Here is a 21,221-nt window from a genome sequence, read left to right on the forward strand (position 1 = left end):
TTTTAGGATCTGTTTAGATACCGCTTATTTTATTGAAATTAAAAACTTATTGCTGAAAATACTGTAGATAAAGGTAAAAGTTAGTTGAAATAGTATAGCGGAACCTATGAATAGTATCAAAAAGTGTAGTGGAGCCATGAATAATAACAAAAATAAGCTATAGTAAAATAATTTTAATTTTTTTATTGGTATCCAAACACACACTTAAAGACTCGAATTCTAAGCTAATGTAGATAAATAATGGCGAAACTATATTATTGGTCCCTAAAGTTTATCCTGTGAGCACAATTGGACTCTCAAGTTTTAAGTGAACATAATTAGTCCTTTAAGTTTCAAAATTAAGCATTATTAGTCATTTTATAACTATCATTAATATTATTGCCTATGTGACTAACAGCACAATGGCCTAGCAACTTTTTACTTCAAAGTGTTTTACAAAATATTTAGTCTATATATATTGTAATAGCCACGTTTGAAAATTTGCCAGGTTAGCAACTTTAGCATGTGAGTCGTTTTTTTTTTTTTTTTTTTTAAAAACATTTCCAAACTCTTCGATTATTTCCTATGACCACCCCAAGTTTCCTCTTCCTCTTTTGCTAATGGGTGTCGCTGCCTCTATCACTACCGTTGTTGCCGCTGTTAGCCATACTTCCCTCTAATCCAAATGGTTGTCGTCACCACCGCATCAACCAGCACAAACACCTCTTTATCATTTGCCAATCTCCATGGATCTCCACCAGTGGCGAATCTCCAAAGATCTCTATGTTTCTTTGCTTTTAAGCTTTGTTTCCAATGGATCTATAACTATAATTAACATGAAAAGGCTTAAATCCATTTGATTAGAAATCTTTAATTCTTTTTTTATTTATCCCTCCTCCAACCAACATTCGTGGGAATCACCGACTGCCTTTTATTGCACAGATCTATGTTGGGTTTCCTGCATGGTTGCACCCAATCATAAACTATTCCCATCAATAAGAAAGGATTTATGGTTAATGAATTTGAATGAGAGAGAGAGAGAGAGAGAGTTAGTTTTATAAGACTTTGTCTGCTCAAAGGTGGATCTCTTCAACTCAATACTCACGATTTTTGTTGGCTTTGAGGTGCTCCAGTGATTCGATTGGAGAATTGAAAGCGGCGAAGGAGAAAGGGTGTTGAGGCAAATCAAAATTTTTTTTTCCATTATAATAAATAATAGTCAATTAAAAGATTATGCAACAACCTTATTAATTAAATAGTTGACTTGGCATTTGGCACTTAAGTTGTCACATCAATATGTAAATGTCACATCACTATTCCAGTAGCAACATAAATAGTAACACTAACGGTAGTTAAAAAAAAAAAAAAAAAAACTAAAAATGCTAAATTTTGAAACTTAAGAGATTAATAGTACCCACTTGAAATTTAAAGAATTAATTGTGCTCACAAGGTAAACTTTAGAGACTAATAGTATAGTTTCACCAAAAATAATCCATGTGGAACTCAAATATCTAAGACTCAAGTTCCATAAAAAAAAATAAAAAAAGGAAAGAAGAAGAAGAAGAAGACCCATCATAACCCACAACAGGGACTCGAGTCTTTAGTTCCATGTGGATTTTTTCTTCCACATCAAAACTTGGAACTCGAGGCTTAGAAACTTGAGTTTAGTGAACAAACTCAAGTTTCAAAACCTCAAGATGTTAGTTTGTAAAATAATTTTGCAAACCAACTAATGAAATAGTTGTTAAAATAATGCTAAATCCAAAATTTCCTCCCCATTTGGCACTTAATTTTTATTTTTGGATAAAAAAATATAATTATAAAAAAACTACTTTCATTCTTTGGCTACTTTGCGAACTTTATTGTTATGTTTGAATTGTTGTATTTTTATACTTTGAGAATATTTTGGAACGTTAGAAGTTTTTTGTTTTTTTTTTTGTAATGTTTTATGGAATATAAATCAAGAAATGATATATTTTAAATCAAATTTTAATAAATTATGCAACAACTACTTTCTTTTTGTTGTCATGTAACTCATTATGTAGCAATTGTTGGATACAAGTATGCAGCAAAACATTTCTCTTGTATATTATATATATAAAAATGTCCCCTCTTTGATCTTAACTTTTTTTCAAGTTCATAAATACCCTCACCAGTAAAGAATGATTCTTACAAATGTTTTAGGATTAAGGTTAATAATGTCACACTATTCTCCAAAATATTTCATTTATTGAACTAGACTTTTATGTGATTTAAAAAATACTCTTATTAATAAACAGTGACTTCAAAACACACGTTTTTTACAACACCTACAGCTGCTGGTTTTGAATTCAAAAAGAGAACTCCTAAAATTTAGATTTTTTTCTTCCTTCATGTTCATCTTTTTTTCTTTTTTCTTTTTTTGTTCCTCAAAAAAAAAATTGTTCATCTTTTTTTCATCCAAATAAAACATCTCCAATTATAATAAAAAATTAAAAAAAAAAAAAAAAAAACACCTGTGACTTTTTTTCCCTTCATGTTGATCTTTTTTTCTCAAATTTAGCCATTTGTTTTTCATTTTTCATCCGAATAGAACACTTCCATTTTTTGATATATATATATATATATATATATATATATAAACCCTTAGCCAATAGCCACATACAATTACTATTCATTTTATAAAAAAAATTACTTATTCGTTCCCCAATCTTTTCTCCATATCACTTTTATTATTATTGCAAGGTCCCATCACACCACTTTCAAATAGACGTTCAAAAATGAAATTACAGTTAAATCCTATCTCTAAAGCTTATCATTTATATTTGTTTAGAAAAAAAAAAAAATATATATATATATATATATATATAAATATATATATCACGTTCATCTTTTTGTTTCTTTTAAAAAATCTCACATCATAAGAAGTCATCTACCCATACACAACAATCTTGAATTAGTATAATTAAAAAAGTTTTTTTTCTCTAAAAAAAAAATAGAAGAATTATATACACACACTTGGTTGGGTGTGTACTCGCTAAGTCAATGCAGAGACAAAGAATCTACTCCAAGCAAGAGTGGGGCGGATGTAGATAATAGGAAATTCGCCTCATACTTGTTGGGTGTATACTTGTGAGTAAAGTCTTATATTGAATAACTAGTTATAGGCCCGTGCGTTGCACGGTTTTATGAAAAAGCTTATAAAATAAATGTATAAATAATTATATATTTTAATAGATTCAATAAAGATAAAAGAAGAAAATTATCAAGTGTAAATAATTATCTCACTAAAATAAGAGGTAAGATTTCTTCCTAAAACTAAATTAAATTGATAATACCAAAATTGAATTTTAAATTGATAATTATTTAAAAAAAAACGTACTAAACAATTGATAAATCTAAAATTAATATAATTTTGATAATATTGTTGTAAGGACACGATTTAGTACCGAACCAAAACAGTATCGGGTTCGTACGTAAAGGGCCCAGACAATATGATTTTTAGAGGGTGGGTGTAAAGAACTAGGCTAACTGTAATCTATCCTCCAAAGACTCAATTTCATGAACGTTCAAGGTTTTTCAGTTGATACTCTGGATATTCCTCCTTAGTGACTAGTACCAATCCTTCTTTCTCTTCTCCCTTTTCTCTCTCTACTTTCCGTCTCTTGTTCTTTTTCTTTCTTTTTTCTGTCTCGATCCCCTTTTTTCATGTTCTTCTTTTAGTTTATATATCTCCCTTTGCGCTCCATCCTCGCCGCACACGTGTAGGTTGGGTTCGGAGGATTTCTTTCTGTCCCATCTGGCACCTCCTGGAACTTCCTATGGGCAGCTGTAAGGCTGCTTCCCCACTGTTCAGGTATCACCTCCACATTAATGCGGCCAGAGAGTTGGTTGAGAGGTCATTAATGCGGAGGTAGCTGTAGCTTCAGATATTTGTTTGCCTTATCTCTTTCATCTTTAGTCGGCTACTCTACCCTTTGAGATGACTGAATTCTGAGATCTGATTGCAACGAGACCACGTCCTGATCGTCCTCGGACGCAATCGTCCTCGGACGCGTTCTGCCGAGGACCATGGTGTCCTCGGACGGGTATATGGCCTCCGATGGACCATTGGCCCAACAATCCTGAACCCATTCTGAATCCTATGGGCCTATTAATCGAACGATCCCCACAATGTTAATTAGATGATAAATATTATCTAAATTAAATTTTTGTATGTTAAATATTATCCCCTTAATTTAATAAATATATCATGTGGGGCCCAAATGATTTATGGGCTAGGCCCATCTACCCGGGGAGAATCCGAAGGCCCAAGCCAAGGAGGGTTATGGCCCAAACTCGACAAGATAGCCTTTGGATACCGCCGAGGGCAGTTCAGTCCTCGGCAAACCCAAAGTACCCCCAAAAAGAAGGGTAAAAACGGTATAGGACTGAAACTTGGAAGAAAGATCTAAAATATCCAGGGAAAGTTGCTATTACTGCCATTTAATGCTCTGAACCTGACAGAGCCACATTCTTTGGCTTTTACAACCATCCCCAACGACTTTGGGTATGGACTGATGGGACAAGTATCAGCCTTGGAAAGTTTGACCCTATACGTGGATGAAGGATAATGGACGCAAGCGAGTATAAAAGGAAAAAGAAGTAACCTAAAGAAGGGGCTGGGAAAAATGGCCAAAAACTAAAGCCTCCCAGCCCACCTCCATGAGAAAGACTCCAGGGGTGAAGGAAAACTTAAACTTGTACGAACACCACGAAAAACCCACCGCCTGTCGATCAAGGCGTAGCCTTCCAAACCCACGCTCTACAAATGATATTGTTAGGGCCTTTCCACGTGCGAACCCGACTCTGTTACGGTCCGCCACGAATCATGTCCTTACAATTGGCGCCGTCTGTGGGAAAGGCTTGTGTGTTGGCATAGGCGGTAGGTCGAGATAGTTCCTTTTTTATTCCTAACAATTGGTTATAGAGTTTCAACGTAAAGTTCCGTTAGGGGCTATGCTTCTTGATTAGGGGCTACGTTTGTCAACGTTAATCGCGTGAATAACTCTAGGGGCTTGGCCGAGGAGCTAACTCCCGTAAAACCGAGTTCCAGTGCCAAAGAAAACTAGGTTTTGGACAGAACCAAGGCATTGCATGGTCCACAGACTCAAGCCTATGGGAAAACCAACTACCTGGATGTGGAAAACTAGGTTTTGGACAGAACCAAGGCATTGCATGGTCTACGGACTCAAGCCTATGGGAAAACCAACTACCTGGATGTGGAAAACTAGGTTTTGGACAGAATCAGGGCATTGCATAGTCCTCGGACTCAAGCCTATGGGAAAACCAACTACCTGGATGTGGAAAACTAGGTTTTGGACAGAACCAAGGCATTGCACGGTCCACGGACTCAAGCCTATGGGAAACCAACTACCTGGATGTGGAAAACTAGGTTTTGGACAGAACCAGGGCATTGCATAGTCCTCGGACTCAAGCCTATGGGAAACCAACTACCTGGATGAGGAAAACTAGGTTTTGGACAGAACCAGGGCATTGCATAGTCCTCGGACTCAAGTCTATGGGGAAACCAACTACCTGGATGAGGAAAACTAGGTTTTGGACAGAACCAAAGTATTGCATAGTCCTCGGACTCAAGCCTATGGGGAAACCAACTACTTGAATGAGGAACCAACTATTTATAAAAAAAAAAAAAAAAAAAAAAAAAAAAAAAAAAAAAAAACTATGGCACATAAACCTCAAAATCCATCCGACGAGAACTCCTCGTTAACAGATGGGTTAATACCTTGATTGCACGGATTCCTCGGTCTACCCTCGGATCCCCAGTATCAAAGGGGTTGATGCGGTACGGTGCAATATATTACCCAAAAGTACAACCAAAGTCTCTCGCTACTCGGCTACCCTCTCGGACGAATTATTTAGAGTTTAGCGTTCTCGGACATCGCTCTAGCATGCATCGCGCAGCACTCAGCGATTATCCCGGTTAGTTCCAAGAGTTTAATTTATTGAGGATTAACCTTGTTATGCTTGATAATATTTGTAAGTTTAAACTAGTAGGAATCTGTGTTAAGGCATTTTTCTGCCTGGAATATCATCAAGGGCAAGCTTACATTTAATATTCATGCATACAGTAGTTGTTACGGAGAAGAAAGATATGTATAGAGAAATAGACACATATTTTATTAAGACAAAGGAACAGTACAGTGTACAATGAAAAGCTGAAACAGAGCTTACATTGAAGCTAACTACGTAAGTAACGAAAAATACAAGAGAGTGAAGATAAAGCCGAGGAGGTAGCACAGAGGAGAAGTTGGCTACTGTCTCGAGACCTTATTCCTCCTCAATGCTTTTGCACGCCCATAACTCAGGCAGCAAAAGAACCCGACTTAAGCCTCACACCGCTGAGGGAAAGGTGCAGGGAGCCGGAAGCTGAGGAGCCTTCACCAAAAATTTGCCTGCAACAAGGCAGAGGCGCTGGGGGCAGAGAACCTTTCTTCTGACACACCAAAATTCTGGCATGAACAGAACCTGCTTCGGATTTTGACTAAAAGAGGGAGAAACACCCTTTCCCCTCTGTCAAACTGGAATATTCTCTTGAATTCATGCTTCCTTTACCCGTACCTCACTATCCGGAGTCTTAGGAGGACACGGCGCTTTTGTGGCAGAGAGAGTTCCTTTGCCCCAATCCTCGCCTCAAACATGATGTACTAGGAGAGGAGACTGAAGGGTTTGTGCGAAAGTAAAGCAACTTTCTCTCCTATTTATTTAAAAGATAAGGTGGTGGCATTTAATTCACGCAGCGTCCCAAGGAACGCTACAGACAAAACGTCTCTGGCTCGATTTCCAATGCCGTCTGCAAACCTGAGACTAAAGGAGTCTCGCGAAGGCGCACCTCGAATACTGGGATGCCAAAAAGTACCGCGTAACCAAAGACTACAGAAATGCCTCTTAAATTGTGGGCTTAGTAAAATCGCAGCCCAGGCCCGTTCTGCATGGGGGTCCTCGGACTATGGCCCACGCCGAGGAATAACCGTTGCCGAGGACAACCTCCTGCTCGGCAACTTGTGAGATACCTGAGGAAAGGGATAAACTGAACCAAGGCATTGCATGGTCCTCGGACTCAAGCCAATGGAAGAACCAACTACTTGTATAAAAAAAAAATTAAAAAATTAAAAAATTAAATTAATTAAGTTTCGAAAGATTGGCCACTTGATAAAAATGCCAAGTTACTTCAGCCACGGCTTAAACACCGTAAAAGGCTAAGGCCAACAAAGGTGTAAGGAAGGGGGTGGAACGCCCCAGTATTCAGTAGCCTAAGAGGGCTATTCATTTGGCGGGTGATATGTCCTCGGATGGTTATTTCTCACACGGCATCAAGCCTTCGGTTCTCTCCTCGGCTGGTTCCAGGTAAGTACTATTTCTTACGGGTCGGCCTTATTGTGCCAAGCACTTCTATTAAGGTTATGGCGACATCTTTTTATTATCAAGTATTTTGGTCTTAGTCGTCATTGATTTAGATGCTATATTATTGTGCCGAGCAGCGCTTGCAAATTTATAAAAACATAGAGACATAACATGCGAAATGAGATAAACAACAATTTTTATTAATATGAAAAATTATTACAACATACAAAAAGGGGCTCAAACGAGCCTATACAAAATGTGAACTGCCTAAGCAACAATTACATCCGTAGTACAGATAAGTAAACTGTCAGGTGTCTTTTAAACTCGTCTTCAAAGTCTCTCCAATCTCTGCCTCAATACTGCTCATATTACGATAAGAACCTTCTTTTGGAAAAAATGACGGAGAAGGAAATAGTAAGGAAGAAATCAATGAAGAAGATGGAGGAGATGAATGAAGAAGATGGAGGACATGAGTAAAGAAGGAGGAGAAGAAGAGAGAAGAGATGAAAAGAAAGAAAAAGGAGCAAAAGAGGGAGAAGTGAAAGCACCAGGATGGATCTGGTGCTGGGAAGACTAAGAAAGGGAGACGGAGGATAGCACCAGTGAAGGAAGAGAGGAAGAAGTAGAGACACTTAGTCCCTGCCTCGATCCTGACTCCCAACACACTGGAGCCATACTAGGTATGCTCATAGGAGAGCGGTTGGTACTGATGATGGGTGTTCTCGACTCAGTCACGCCGAAAGTTTGACGTGACAAGTCCCTGCTTCGGATTTTGACTGAAAGAAGGGTGAGGTTGATTTTGAGTCTTCGCCATCCCTGTCCCGATTGAGCCATAATGAGCTTTATTGGAACATGGCGTTTATGGGAGGGGTTTGGCTCCTGCATCACTCGTTGTTATGGTAAAGTGTATCACGATTTAGTGTATAAACCAGTGGGTAAAATGAACCCTAGGGGAGGCCAAGTATTTCAAATCTCAGAAGGATGAAAAGGGATTCTTTACAAAAACAATAACCTCCTCCCTTCCTTCTTATACAGAGGGTGGAGCGGGAGACATTTAATAGGTTCAGATCTCCAAAGGAATCTGCCAACACAAACATGCCGGTTCCGTTTCTCCACCCCATCAAAACAAACCGCCAAATTAAAGTAATCTCGTAAATAGTGGTCATTAAAAGCGCGTTTTGGATACCCAAACGATAAGAATGCATCAAGCGCGAAATCAAAAAACTGTCTCATAGACCGGTGCATTTCTTGGACAGATGAAGAGCCGCCAGCATTATTAATAGGCCAAATTGATTGGGCCGTAAGAAGAGGTTCGGCATCACCAAAACCCCCCTTTCCAACCAAGAGGTTGGACAGCCGGGTTTTGAGGGGCTATTGTGGGGCCCAAATGATTTATGGGTCAGGCCCATCTACCCGGGGAGAATCCGAAGGCCCAAGCCGAGGAGGGCTATGACCCAAACTCGACAAGATAGCCTTTGGATACCGCCGAGGGCAGTTCAGTCCTCGGCAGACCCAAAGTACCCCCAGAAAGAAGGGTAAAAACGGTACAGGACTGAAACTTGGAAGAAAGATCTAAAATATCCAGGGAAAGCTGCTGTTACTGCCATTTAATGCTCTGAACCTGACAGAGCCGCATTCTTTGGCTTTTACAACCATCCCCAACGACTTTGGGTATGGACTGATGGGACAAGTATCAGCCTTGAAAAGTTTGACCCTATACGTGGATGAAGGATAATGGACGCAAGCGAGTATAAAAGGAAAAAGAAGTAACCTAAAGAAGGGGCTGGGAAAAATGGCCAAAAACTAGAGCCTCCCAGCCCACCTCCATGAGAAAGACTCCAGGGGTGAAGAAAAACTTAAACTTGTACGAACACCACGAAAAACCCACCGCCTGTCGATCAAGGCGTAGCCTTCCAAACCCACGCTTTACAAATGATATTGTTAGGGCCTTTCCACGTGCGAACCCGACTCTGTTACGGTCCGCCACGAATCGTGTCCTTACATATCCTAACAAATAAAAAAATAATGTTAATTTTATTTTATTTAATGATAAGAATGAATTAGAGTCCTGGTAGTATACTATTCCTTTAAAAATCTAAAAATTTAATAAAATTTCTGCAATTTGGTGAAGTTACGTGGCGTAACCACGACTTCTAAGCCCAACGGCTTAATTAAAATTCAAATGTAAACAATTTTTTATTAATTTCCTTAAAATTAAATAATAAAATAAACAATAAAAAATAAATGAATATTTTACTTTTAAGTTATATAATGAATGCATATTGTGTGAGACTAAAGTGTTTTAAAAGCATATATATAAATATATATATATATATATATATGTCTAAAATAATTGAATGGAAGATGGTAGATAACTAAGTAACTAATATAAAATGAGATACATAAAAGAAATATAAAAGGATTTTTCATAATATATTGAGATTTAGGGCTCAAGTAATATTTAAATGGAAAAACCTTGAATTTAATAATTAAAAGCTATTAAAAAATGATTGAAAGCATATTTAAGTGGAAACCTCAATTTAGTAATTAAGAATAATCTAGATAACTAAACATTTAAAAATATAAAGTAGAGAGACATACATGAAAATATAATTTTTGTCCTTGAAAGCATGGGAGAAGACACTGAAACTTGAGTGATTTTCACCCAACCAAAAAAATAAATAAATTCATTAGCATTGAGATATGATGAGAATTGAGAAGTGATACCTTTCAATAGTAGCATCCATTTTGGCCTTTAGTTGTGAACAATAATCTCTATTATTTGATCTCAACCTCTCTCTCTATTACTAACAACCCAAAATAAGTAGCACAAAAAAAAAAAAAAAAAAAAAAACCCTGCTTAGCATGATATTTCCTATCTTGTTCACCTAATTAAGATTTTTCAAATAAGGCTTAAATTACAAAGAGAATGGTAGACAGTAGTTTCCCAATTAACAATGTGAGCAATATGGATAAATAAAAATAAATAAAGAAGAAGCAAAAAGACCAACAAAATAAAAATTATTGAGGCATAAATAGAATAAAATAAGAGAAGGGGAAAAATGTCTTACTTTTTCGTTGGAAATCATTGAGTAATTCTTTACTTGCAATGGACAATTTATCTAGGCGTGGTGTTTATGTTGAAGCAGTTTGTCCAATATGCAGAACTTCAAATGAAACTGTACTAAATGAAAACAGAAGTGTGATATTCTTGAGTGTAATTCATATATGATATACAAAATAATAAAAATTCATGTCTAACTCTATTTAATGATTGATGCTCAAACAATAACCAAATAAATAGGATAAAACTTTGGGAAATTAGGTTAAACAAAAGACAAAAAAATACACAAAACCTATTCAATTTTATGGGAAAAAAAATTAAACAAATACATTAAAAAAATTAGAGTAAACAAATACATATGTATAAGGTTGTAGGGAGAAGAAGGGAATAATAGAGGAAAAAAACTGTATGGTAGGTATTTATTATGAATTATCTTATATATATACACTCCACATTGAAGAAGTTGATATGAATAAAAAGTCTAATGTCAGTCTAATTTATAGAGGTGTATGAAGTTAAAATTAGATGGACTTTAACGTGTACTTTAAGAAAGGATTAGATGAAGAATTTGGATTATAATGAAATTAAGATTTTTATCAACTTAGAAATTATCGGAGAATAAAAATTATATCTATTTTTTAAAAAATCTAAAAACTTTTCTACAATTTTTACGTGTAGTAAGGTTTTTGGTTTTTTTTTTTTTTGAAGATTTTACATGTAGTAATATGATTTAAAGAAAAAAAGAAGAAGCATTAGATGGACCTTTTTTTACGTGTACTACATTGATTTTTTCAATTAAGATTCTTATCAACTTATATATTATAATAAGAAAATGATCAAATTTGGATGGTAATCAAATTATGATTTTTATCAATTTAGAAATTATAGGAGAAGAAAAATAATATATATTTAAAAAGCATCAAGATGAAAGATCTCTTTTTTATTTAAATTCTATCCTTAGCTAATTCTATTCTATTGATTTTAGGGTTTGTTGATAACATTTTAGATAGACACAACTGTTATAGTTGTAAATTAAATACTACTTTCTTTCATTACTTGATTTGTCATATTTATCCAAAAAATATGTATATATCTATTCTTAAAATCTAAAAATTTATTAAAATTTCTGCAATTTGGTGAAGCCACATGGTGCAACCACGGTGTCTAAGCCCAACTTTTATTATATATAATATGATATAATATGATATATAATATGATATAATATGATATGATGTAAAAATAATTATTATATTTTAATAATTATTGTGGGGCCCAATAATTTATGGGCCAGGCCCACTTGCTCGTGGGAAGTCCAAAAGGCCCAAGCCGAAAAAGGTAATGGCCCGGAGATGCAGCCGAGGACAGTTTCGTCCTCGGCAGACCCAAAGCTCCATTGAGGGGAGGGGTAAAAAAGAGATAAAAGAACAAATGTGGAAGGAGATCTAAAATATCTTGGGAGAGTTATCCTTACTACCCTTCCCAGATAAGACTCTGCACCTAACAGAGCCGTATTCTCCAGTTTTATCAACCATCCCCCACAATTCTGGGATTAGACTGATGAGACAAATATCAATCTTGTAAAGGATGACCCTACACGTGGACGAAGGACAGCGGACGCAAGCTAGTATAAAAGAAAAAGTAAGTGAACCTAGAAGGGGACTCCCATCCCACCTCCAAAAAAGAAAGACTACATGGGTGAGAACACCTCAACAACACCTGAGATCACGGAAAAAACCCATCGTTGGGTAACCGGGGTAAGACCTTAATGGTCCTCGGATCAAGTCCGAGGAGTCCCATCCCATAGGATGCGACGTCGTAGGGCTTAAATGTTCAAGCCCAACTCCTTTTTCTACATGAATTCCTCTAAAACCAAGACCGGGCATCGCCCCGTGACCAACGGCTAGTTTTTCAAGCCCACTCTCTACAAATCATATTGTGAGGGATCTTTCATGTGCAAGCCCAACATCATTATTGGGCCGCAAAGGAATTGTGTCCTTACAATTATTATAACAAAATAAATAATTCTTATTAGTTTATGTTATAATATTATTTTTAGTTACATGTATCAAACTATTTGCATATGAATTTTGTATTTAACGAATCTACATATGATTACAAACCTTTCTTAGGATATGCTTGAAATATTTTTTGACAAACCTGAAAAAAAAAATCAAGAATAAAATTAAATTGAATTAAAAAAAATAGAACCATATAGATTGTAAAGTTGCATATGAGTCTATGACTGCTTTAAAATAATATTTTTAAAAAATAGCTATCATTTCAACTTTGATTTTACTATTTTAGTTAAATAAGTTTGATAATTGCAAAGGAAAAAAAAAAAAAAAACCCCTATTTTATAGTGATGGCTCAAGAGTAAAAATAATCAATGCTCAAAAAAATTGATATTGGAAGAATGATGACGTTTAAAAGATTATGAAAATTCAGGAATTAAAGTTCCAAAATTTTGCAATTAAAAACCAAAAAAAAAAATGATTAATGAAAATTTGTTGGGAATAAAAAATTATACTAATAATTAGCAAAAAATATTAATTAATGTTGCAAACCAATACATAATACTATGCATACTTTACATAAATAAGCATTAAGTGATAATATTCAAAATATAAATATAAAAAAAGAAAAGAAAAAAGGAAAAAAAATGAATAAATCCAATTTGAAAAAATAAATTTCATTTTGTTTAAAAAAATTATATAAAAAATCTTATTAACTTAATAGTGATGTATTTAATTGATCCAAAAAAATAATAAAGCAAATACTTTTGTGCCTAATCACATCTAACAAATAATAAAACATTCAAAATATTGAAAGGCAATTTAAATTCATGTATGCTTGCATGAGATATGTACTTGTCCACCATTGCTGGGAAAAAAACAGAAAAACAAAGAAGAGAAATACATACCTGTAATACTTTGGATGGTAAGTTTGATAAAAACTTCTACTATGGATTTCACAGACATCAAATTGCCTAATTAATAAGAAAAAAAAAAATGAGAGTTAGATTTCTAAACAACATAGAAATTATAAAAGAATGAGAATTATTAATAATAATGGGGGAGAGAAAAGAAGAAGAAGTTGTTATGCCTAAGATTATATAAGAATACAAAGAAAAATAGAATATATATATAGAAAATTTTCAATTGTGAGGAAGTTAGATTTCTAATCACTCTAGGAATTATAAGAGAAGAAGAGTTAATTTAGGATATATGCTTTATCCACAAAATAAAAATGTCATATAGATTGAATGAAAAAAAAAATGTTTGACAACAATGACATGAACGTCATGAACGTAAGTAATAATTAAAAAAAAAAAAAGACATGAACGTAAGTAATAATTAAAAAAAGAAAGAAAAGAAGAAGAAGTATGTAAACGTGAATGATGCTAATAAGGAAATTGGATAGGTTTTTTTTTTTTTTTTTTTTTTTTTTTTTTTTTTAAGTTATAATAAGTTTAGAGTTTTAAAGTTATGTAAAGAAGAAGATGAAGTAAAACTCAATGTAACTTATTTTTTAAAAGTTATCTAAAGATTATTTATTTACAATTTTTTTTAAAATATTTTAGGCACCTAATTTGAAATTTTTTAGATAAAAAGGTGTCATTTATATCAATTAACGGTCTAGGCCTCATGTGTATCAATTTGTTAGAATACTACATTAACGTTAATCATAATTCTATATTAAAATTTAGTGTTTATCCAAAGAATAAAAAAGTGAAGGAAGGGATTGGATGAAGAGTTTGGATTGTAATCAAATTAAAGTTTTTAATCAAGTTATAAATTATAGGAGAAGAAGATAACAACAAAAGAATTTATATTTATTAGATAGATTGATATTAGATTTTTTTTTTACGTTAAAATTAAAAAAAAAAAAATATTCTTACTTGAAGCAGTATTTTTTTTTTAGAGATAAAAATGAATTAGAGTCCTAATTTTTTGAATTGGAGATAAGAATGAATTAGAGTCCTAATTAATTTAATATTAATCCATAGTTTTTTTAGACATGAATTAAAGTCTTGGTAGTATGCTATTCTTTTTTAGTTCTTTAAAAATCTAAAAATTTAATAAAATTTATGCAATTTGGTGAAGTCACTTGGCGCAACCACAGCGTTTAAACCCAACTTTTATTATATATAATATGATGATAAAGAAGAATAAGTTGTTAATATATAACATAGTTGAGCTCATACATATTATACTTAGGTCTTTTGGGATAAATGTGTCTTTGTATATATTATATTAACTATTTGAAGGAAAAAAAAAAAAAAACTATTCAAAAAGTCTCTCTAGAGAGTTTTTTATGGTACCTGTTATTTTTATTTATTTATTATGCAAATCCAAATGTCAAATATCATAATCAATTTTTATTTTTTTGAGAGAGAGAAATATCATGATCAATTTTATCATTATTATTTTTTAGGAAAAAATATCATGATCAATTGATTATGAATGAATGTAAAGTCCTACCAAAAAAATATTGAATGAAAGTAAACGCATAATCATAGGCAACACTATTTATGGAGTAAAAAGTAACTGCATTTCATGTGACTAATTGTGATTGGCATAGGAAATTAGGAATCAATCACATTGAAACTAACACGTTTCTTTTACTACTTTTCTATGATCATCAGATTATTATTATTATTTTTTGGTTAAGGATCATCAGATTAAATTGGAAAATGTTTCTCAAAAAAGATTAAATTGGAAAATGGATTGGCGTTCTTCTGTTTCCCATTAAACATTATTAAAAAAAAAAAAAATAACAAGAAGTCTTCTCTGATTGGAGCGTAGATGTCACATCGAACAAGCGCGCGTGACCACCATTTCCACGTCAGAAGCAAGCGTGCCATTAGTGAACGTAACTCGTATATTCCCTTAACACCCTACACTTCTGTATATTTCCAAAACAACCCCCCAAAACTATTTACATTCTCACCATAAACCCCAAATACTAAACCCAAAGAAAAGGAAAAATTATTTTTTTAACCCTATAGTTTAAGAGTGTAACATATACTATCATATAGTTTCAAAAGTTTTTTTTTTTTAAAAAAATTTAATTATTTATTTATTTTATTAATATAATGTTAGAACTCATTTCTCTCTCTTGTGTGTGTTTGTTTCTAAAAAAAAAAAAAAGTTACAAATTAAACATAAGGTTTTAAAAAGTAATAAATTAAACCTATAGTTTGAAAAGTAAAAAAATAAAATACTAAAGTTTTAAAAGGTAACAAATTAACCTCATTCTAGTTAAGTTGAATTGCATTGTGTTACTTCAAAGTTTAACATTTTTTAATTTTGAGAAAAATGTTTAGATTTAGAGTTTAACATTGATTGAAAGTTGTCAAAAATCTTATAATTCAACTAATACCTTTTAGTGGGATGCAGTTAGCTCAACGAGTAAAGTTTTTTGTTGTCGAATAAGAGAAATAATATTCAATCATTACAAACACCAAAAACTTATTAATGTCTTATCTTGATGATAAAGAGCAACTATTATAGAACAAACATTAGAGATTGAAATTCAATTATACATCTCATAAAATAAAATAAAAAATAAAAAAAACTCTTAACGTTTTCAACAAAAATGTTTAAAATTGAAATTCCACCTCTCCAAACTATCAAATTATCAAAAAAAAAAAAAAAAAAAAGGCTAAAGGTGTAATTTGTTATATTTTGAAACTTTAGGGTTTAAATTATTGGCTAAAATATTATTTTGATTCCTAAATTTTACCAAAAAATTGTTTTTTTGTCCTTAAACTATTGAAAAATTTTGTTTTTCACTCCTAAACTATTGAAAATGTTTCACTTTATACCCTTAAACTTAAAATATATATATATATATATATATTTTTTTTTTATCCCTAAATTATTGAAAAATTATTTTTTTTGTTTGTCTCTATTTTTGTCTTTTAAGGTATTTAAAAAAAAAAAAAACTGTTTTCAAATTTTAAGAATGAAAAAATAGCTATTTAAAGTTTAGAGATGAAAAATAATTTTTTGGTAATGAACCAAAATACTAATATTTTATTTTTACCTTAATTCATTTGACATGCCTTATATTATTGAAAATATACTAGAACCACAATAAGTGACACGATTTTAATTTTTGCCTCAATTTGCCAATGTAGCAGGTTATAGATCTATCATTTTTTGTTGTTGTGGAACTAGCAATTTTTCTAGATTATTATGTAGATTATTACTATGGGATTTAAGATGTAATTTTTTTAAAAGAAATTAATAATAAAAAGAAAAAAGAAAAAAGAAAAAAGAAAAAAGAAAAAAGATAAAAGAAAAAAACCGAGCTTAGGGCAAAACTAACCACCTCATAGATTGAGATTGACATTAATCATCACACAAAAAACACAATTGAGAGAATGCGTGTAGAAGTGTGATGGTGAATCAACCCACTGTACAAGTTGTTGCTGTTGTTGTTGTTGTTGTTGTTGTTGGTGTTACTCCTGAGTCCTGGCTCAACCGAAACCCAATTCAAGCATGACCGACGATACCACCTTCTCTCCCTCCGACCACGCCTTGTCCCCATGCCCTAATCTCGACATCACCGTAAGTACCTTCTCCTCTCTCTCTCTCTCTCTCTCTCTCTCTCTCTTTTTGAGGTTTTGAATTTGACCTGAATTGCTAGTTCAATGAATGAGTGAAATTCTTTTTTTTTTTTACATACATACATACATGCATGTATTTCTATGTATATCATATAGATACACATGCCTATATGTATATGAAATGTTAGTGAGAGGATGTGCATGTGATGTGATTAAAGATTGAAAGCTATATGATGGATTTTTTTTTTTTTTTTGGATACAACCAAATTTAAATTTGTCTCTAAAATGTTTTTAATTTTAAAAATCATTTAGAATGATAGTGTATATTTGTTGATAATTTGTGAATAACAACATTAAATTCTTGGTCCCAAAAATTAAGGTAATATGTGAATGAGAATGTGAATGGTTTTGAATGACCCGAAAAACGATAATGAAACGAAAAAATTTGTTAATCACCTGGGGATTCAGCTTAGGTTGCCGGAAGTTGTAGTGGGTTTGGCATAAGTTTTAGGTTCGGTTCTTCGCTGTTGATGTGCACAGTTGAAGAAGAAAGGGATCTGAAATGCACTGAGGCTTCTAAAGAAAAAAAAAAGAAGAAGATACATTCGTGTCGGTTCTAAAGCATAATGCAATGTTGTATGGTGTAGAGAAGTTGTTTGCGTACGGAGTATTCCCTATAGAAAAGATTTAGTTATTATTATCCTGGTTACTGCTTGTGCTTGACAGGTTCTCCAGATTAAGCATGAGGAGATATGAAGGCAACTTGGTGCTAACCTTATGGTACAGTTTGCGCACTTGTATTAAATGGTAGTTAATTTTGATGGGTAGAATGTCTAAAACGTTATTACAATGGGTAAGTGTTGTAGATTGGAGAAACCCACATGCCCATAGCAGCATAAATAAGTAAATACCATTATTAACAGGTTAATGGAGGAGAGATCAAGATTGTTGGTTGTTCTTGCGTCTGGGTACTACAGGACTAGTTTAAGATTACAGGAGTTGCTGCAATAACTTAACTGATAGGCCTGATAGAATCCTTGAAGTATCTCTTGCCATTGAATAACTCCTTCATGTCATAACTGGTAGAATTTGGCTCAATCTGAGTTGTTAAAGTTGACAATTTTATATTAGTAAAATGATAAAACAGTTTCATTTTGCATGATGAATAGGTATTTTTTATGTTCATCATTGTGAACGTGGAGTATTTTTTACCATCTTTAATAGAATATTATTTATCAAAAACTATATTGAAGGAGGCCCTTAACCACTAAAGGATGTTAAGAAATAAATTGGGAATGAGAAAAATTTATCAAGCTTGAGTGCATGAGATCATAGAATTCTTGTAGAGAACATTGGCATAAGAAATGATAGGTAAAGCTCTTCATATACTGATCAATTGATTAGTAGAAAGATGATAAATGGAATAGCAGTGTACAGAAACAAAACCAGATAAAGCTATATTAATACCGAAGAAAGGCTGATGGACTGGGAATGTACTGATGATAGATAGAATGGTAGACAAAATTATTTATGGAGTTGATTCGCATTTTTTTTTAAATACAACATATAAGGACAGCTTTAAAACATGTGTAAGTGTGTGGAGGAAATAAAAGATGGAAATTTTGTGGAGACCATCTCTAAGCTTGGTAGCTTCACAAACACAACCCCCCCCCCCCCCCCACACACACACACACACACACACACACACGTTCTCTCTCCCCTTCTCAATTTCCTCTGTTTTTACCGTAGTTGTTAGCTTATGAAACATCATTGGTATTGATGGTTTGTTTCTTATACCAGATAGAAGAAGGTTCTCAAAACAGCGACCAACTGCTTGAGCATGATGGTGACCTTGAGAATGACCATGGAACTGAGCAATTATTTGAGATTGATGGTGATGACCATGAAGGCAATGACCTTGAGAATGAATGTGAGCAACTGTTTGAGATTGAAGGCAATGACCTTGAAACTGACAGGGATGATACAACCATAGTTGATTTTCAAAATGGCATATCTGAAAGAAAGGACTATCCCCCACCAGTTGTGGGGATGGAGTTTGAATCATATGATGATGCTTACAATTATTATAATTGCTATGCCAGGGAACTTGGATTTGCCATCAGGGTGAAGTCTTCTTGGACAAAACGCAACAGCAAAGAGAAGCGTGGTGCAGTGCTGTGTTGCAATTGTGAGGGTTTTAAAATGATTAAAGAAGCAAACAGTCGCAGGAAAGAAACTAGAACAGGTTGTCTTGCAATGATTAGGTTGAGGTTAGTGGAATCTAACAGGTGGAGAGTTGATGAAGTCAAGCTTGAACACAACCATTCATTTGATCCTGAAAGAGCGCAAAACTCCAAGTCACACAAGAAGATGGTGATTGGGGATAAAAGAAAGTTAGAACCAACTGTTGATGTGGAAGTACGTACAATCAAGTTGTATCGAACACCTGTAGTAGATGCAATGGGATATGGAAGCTCAAACTCTAATGAAGGAGAAGCTAACAACCATTTTGATCGTTCTAGGCGCTTGAAGCTTAAAAATGGAGATGCACAAGTCATTTATGATTACTTCTGTCGGGTTCAGTTAACAGATCCAAATTTTTTCTATGTGATGGATCTCAATGATGAAGGGCATTTGAGGAATGTGTTTTGGATTGATTCTAGGTCTAGGGCTGCATATGGTTATTTTGGTGATGTAGTAGTGTTGGACACAACATGCTTGTCAAACAATTATGATATTCCAGTCTTGGCATTTGTTGGTGTGAATCACCATGGGCAGTCTGTTCTGCTGGGTTGTGGTTTGCTTGCAGATGAAACGCTAGAAACATACATTTGGTTGTTTAGGGCATGGCTTACATGTATGTCTGGTCGGCCTCCTCAAACTATCTTAACAAACCAGTGCAGGGCCATGCAAACTGCAATTGCAGAGGTGTTTCCCAGAGCTCACCATCGATTTTGGTTGCCACTTGTAATGCAAAGCATGCTTGACAGTTTGAGTGAGTATCAAGAATATGATGCATTTCAGACAATATTGAGGAGGACGGTATATGACTCTATAAAAGTAGAAGAATTTGAAATGGCTTGGGAAGATATGATCCAGCGTTTTGGAGCAAGGGAACATGAGTGGCTTCGAATCCTGTATGAAGATCGAGAACGTTGGGTTCCAGTATACTCGAAAGACACATCATTCGCTGGAATGTCCAACTCTGAAATGGTTGGTACAGTGAGTGCTTTTTTCGACGGTTATATGTATCAACAAACTTCTTTGAAAGAATTCTTTCACATGTATGAGATAGTTCTACAAAAGAAGCATCAGAAAGAAGCTCTTGATGATCTTGAGTCAAGAGATTCAAGCGACATTTTGAAAACAAGTTGCTATTATGAGTTGCAGCTCTCTAAATTGTATACAAAAGAAATATTCCAGAAGTTCCAAGATGAGGTGGTGACGATGTCTTCTTGTTTTAACATAACACAAGCTCATACAAATGGACCTGTTGTAACATACATGGTGAAAGAACGTGATGGGGAGGAGATTCTGAGGGATGTCAGGAATTTTGAAGTTATGTATGATAAAGCAACAGCAGAAGTTCGCTGCATTTGCAGTTGCTTTAACTTCAAAGGCTATCTTTGCCGACATGCATTATGTGTCCTTACCTATAATGGTTTGGAGGAGATTCCGTATCACTATATTTTGTCAAGATGGAGGAAGGATTTTAAGCGTTTGTATGTGCCAGACCTTGGCTCCAATAATGTTGATACTACAAACCCGGTACAGTGGTTTGATCATTTGTACAGACGAGCCATGCAAGTTGTGGAGGAAGGGATGATATCACAAGATCATTATATGGTAGCTTGGCAAGCGTTTAAAGAGTCTTTGAATAAGGTCCGTCTTGTAGCAGAGAAGCACATGTAAAGTAGATAACACTAATAATAGTAATAACAATGTGGATAACTCTTTGCGTCAATTTTTTTCTCTTTCATAAGGCAAAGTCTTCAATTTTATTCATGTAGCTGCCTTGGTATCTTTATATATATATTGAAAATGCACAACAGCAAGCTTGATTACTAAAGATATTATATAACAATACAAATATACAATTACTATCGTCCTTTTTTATAACATTACAGACCTAATCAGGTAAGGATAGCAAATTGACAAAACCATTCTACCCCCCACATTGGATATATGGAGAGAGGACCATTTTCGAGAATTATATTATTT

At 33.9% G+C, this 21,221-nt stretch overlaps 1 protein-coding gene across 1 annotated transcript; it reads left to right on the forward strand.

Moving 5' to 3' along the window:
• The first annotated feature begins 16,771 nt into the window (after window positions 1-16,771).
• LOC115988671 (protein FAR1-RELATED SEQUENCE 8-like) lies at window positions 16,772-21,005 on the forward strand. The gene is made up of 2 exons (XM_031112267.1): window positions 16,772-17,001; window positions 18,801-21,005. The coding sequence occupies exons 1-2, from the start codon at window positions 16,933-16,935 to the stop codon at window positions 20,910-20,912; spliced, it is 2,181 nt and encodes a 726-aa protein (XP_030968127.1). The 5' UTR covers window positions 16,772-16,932; the 3' UTR covers window positions 20,913-21,005.
• Window positions 21,006-21,221: the final 216 nt, after the last annotated feature.

This window comes from Quercus lobata, chromosome 5, assembly GCF_001633185.2.
Source record: "Quercus lobata isolate SW786 chromosome 5, ValleyOak3.0 Primary Assembly, whole genome shotgun sequence".
Classification (NCBI taxonomy): domain Eukaryota; kingdom Viridiplantae; phylum Streptophyta; class Magnoliopsida; order Fagales; family Fagaceae; genus Quercus; species Quercus lobata.

Excerpts from the sequence above, each read along its gene's own strand:
- LOC115988671 (XM_031112267.1), top strand. The coding sequence starts at position 16,933 with ATGACCGACGATACCACCTTCTCTCCCTCCGACCACGCCTTGTCCCCA. Across the intron at positions 17,002-18,800 it reads GCCCTAATCTCGACATCACC|ATAGAAGAAGGTTCTCAAAA; the intron begins GTAAGTACCTTC and ends TTCTTATACCAG.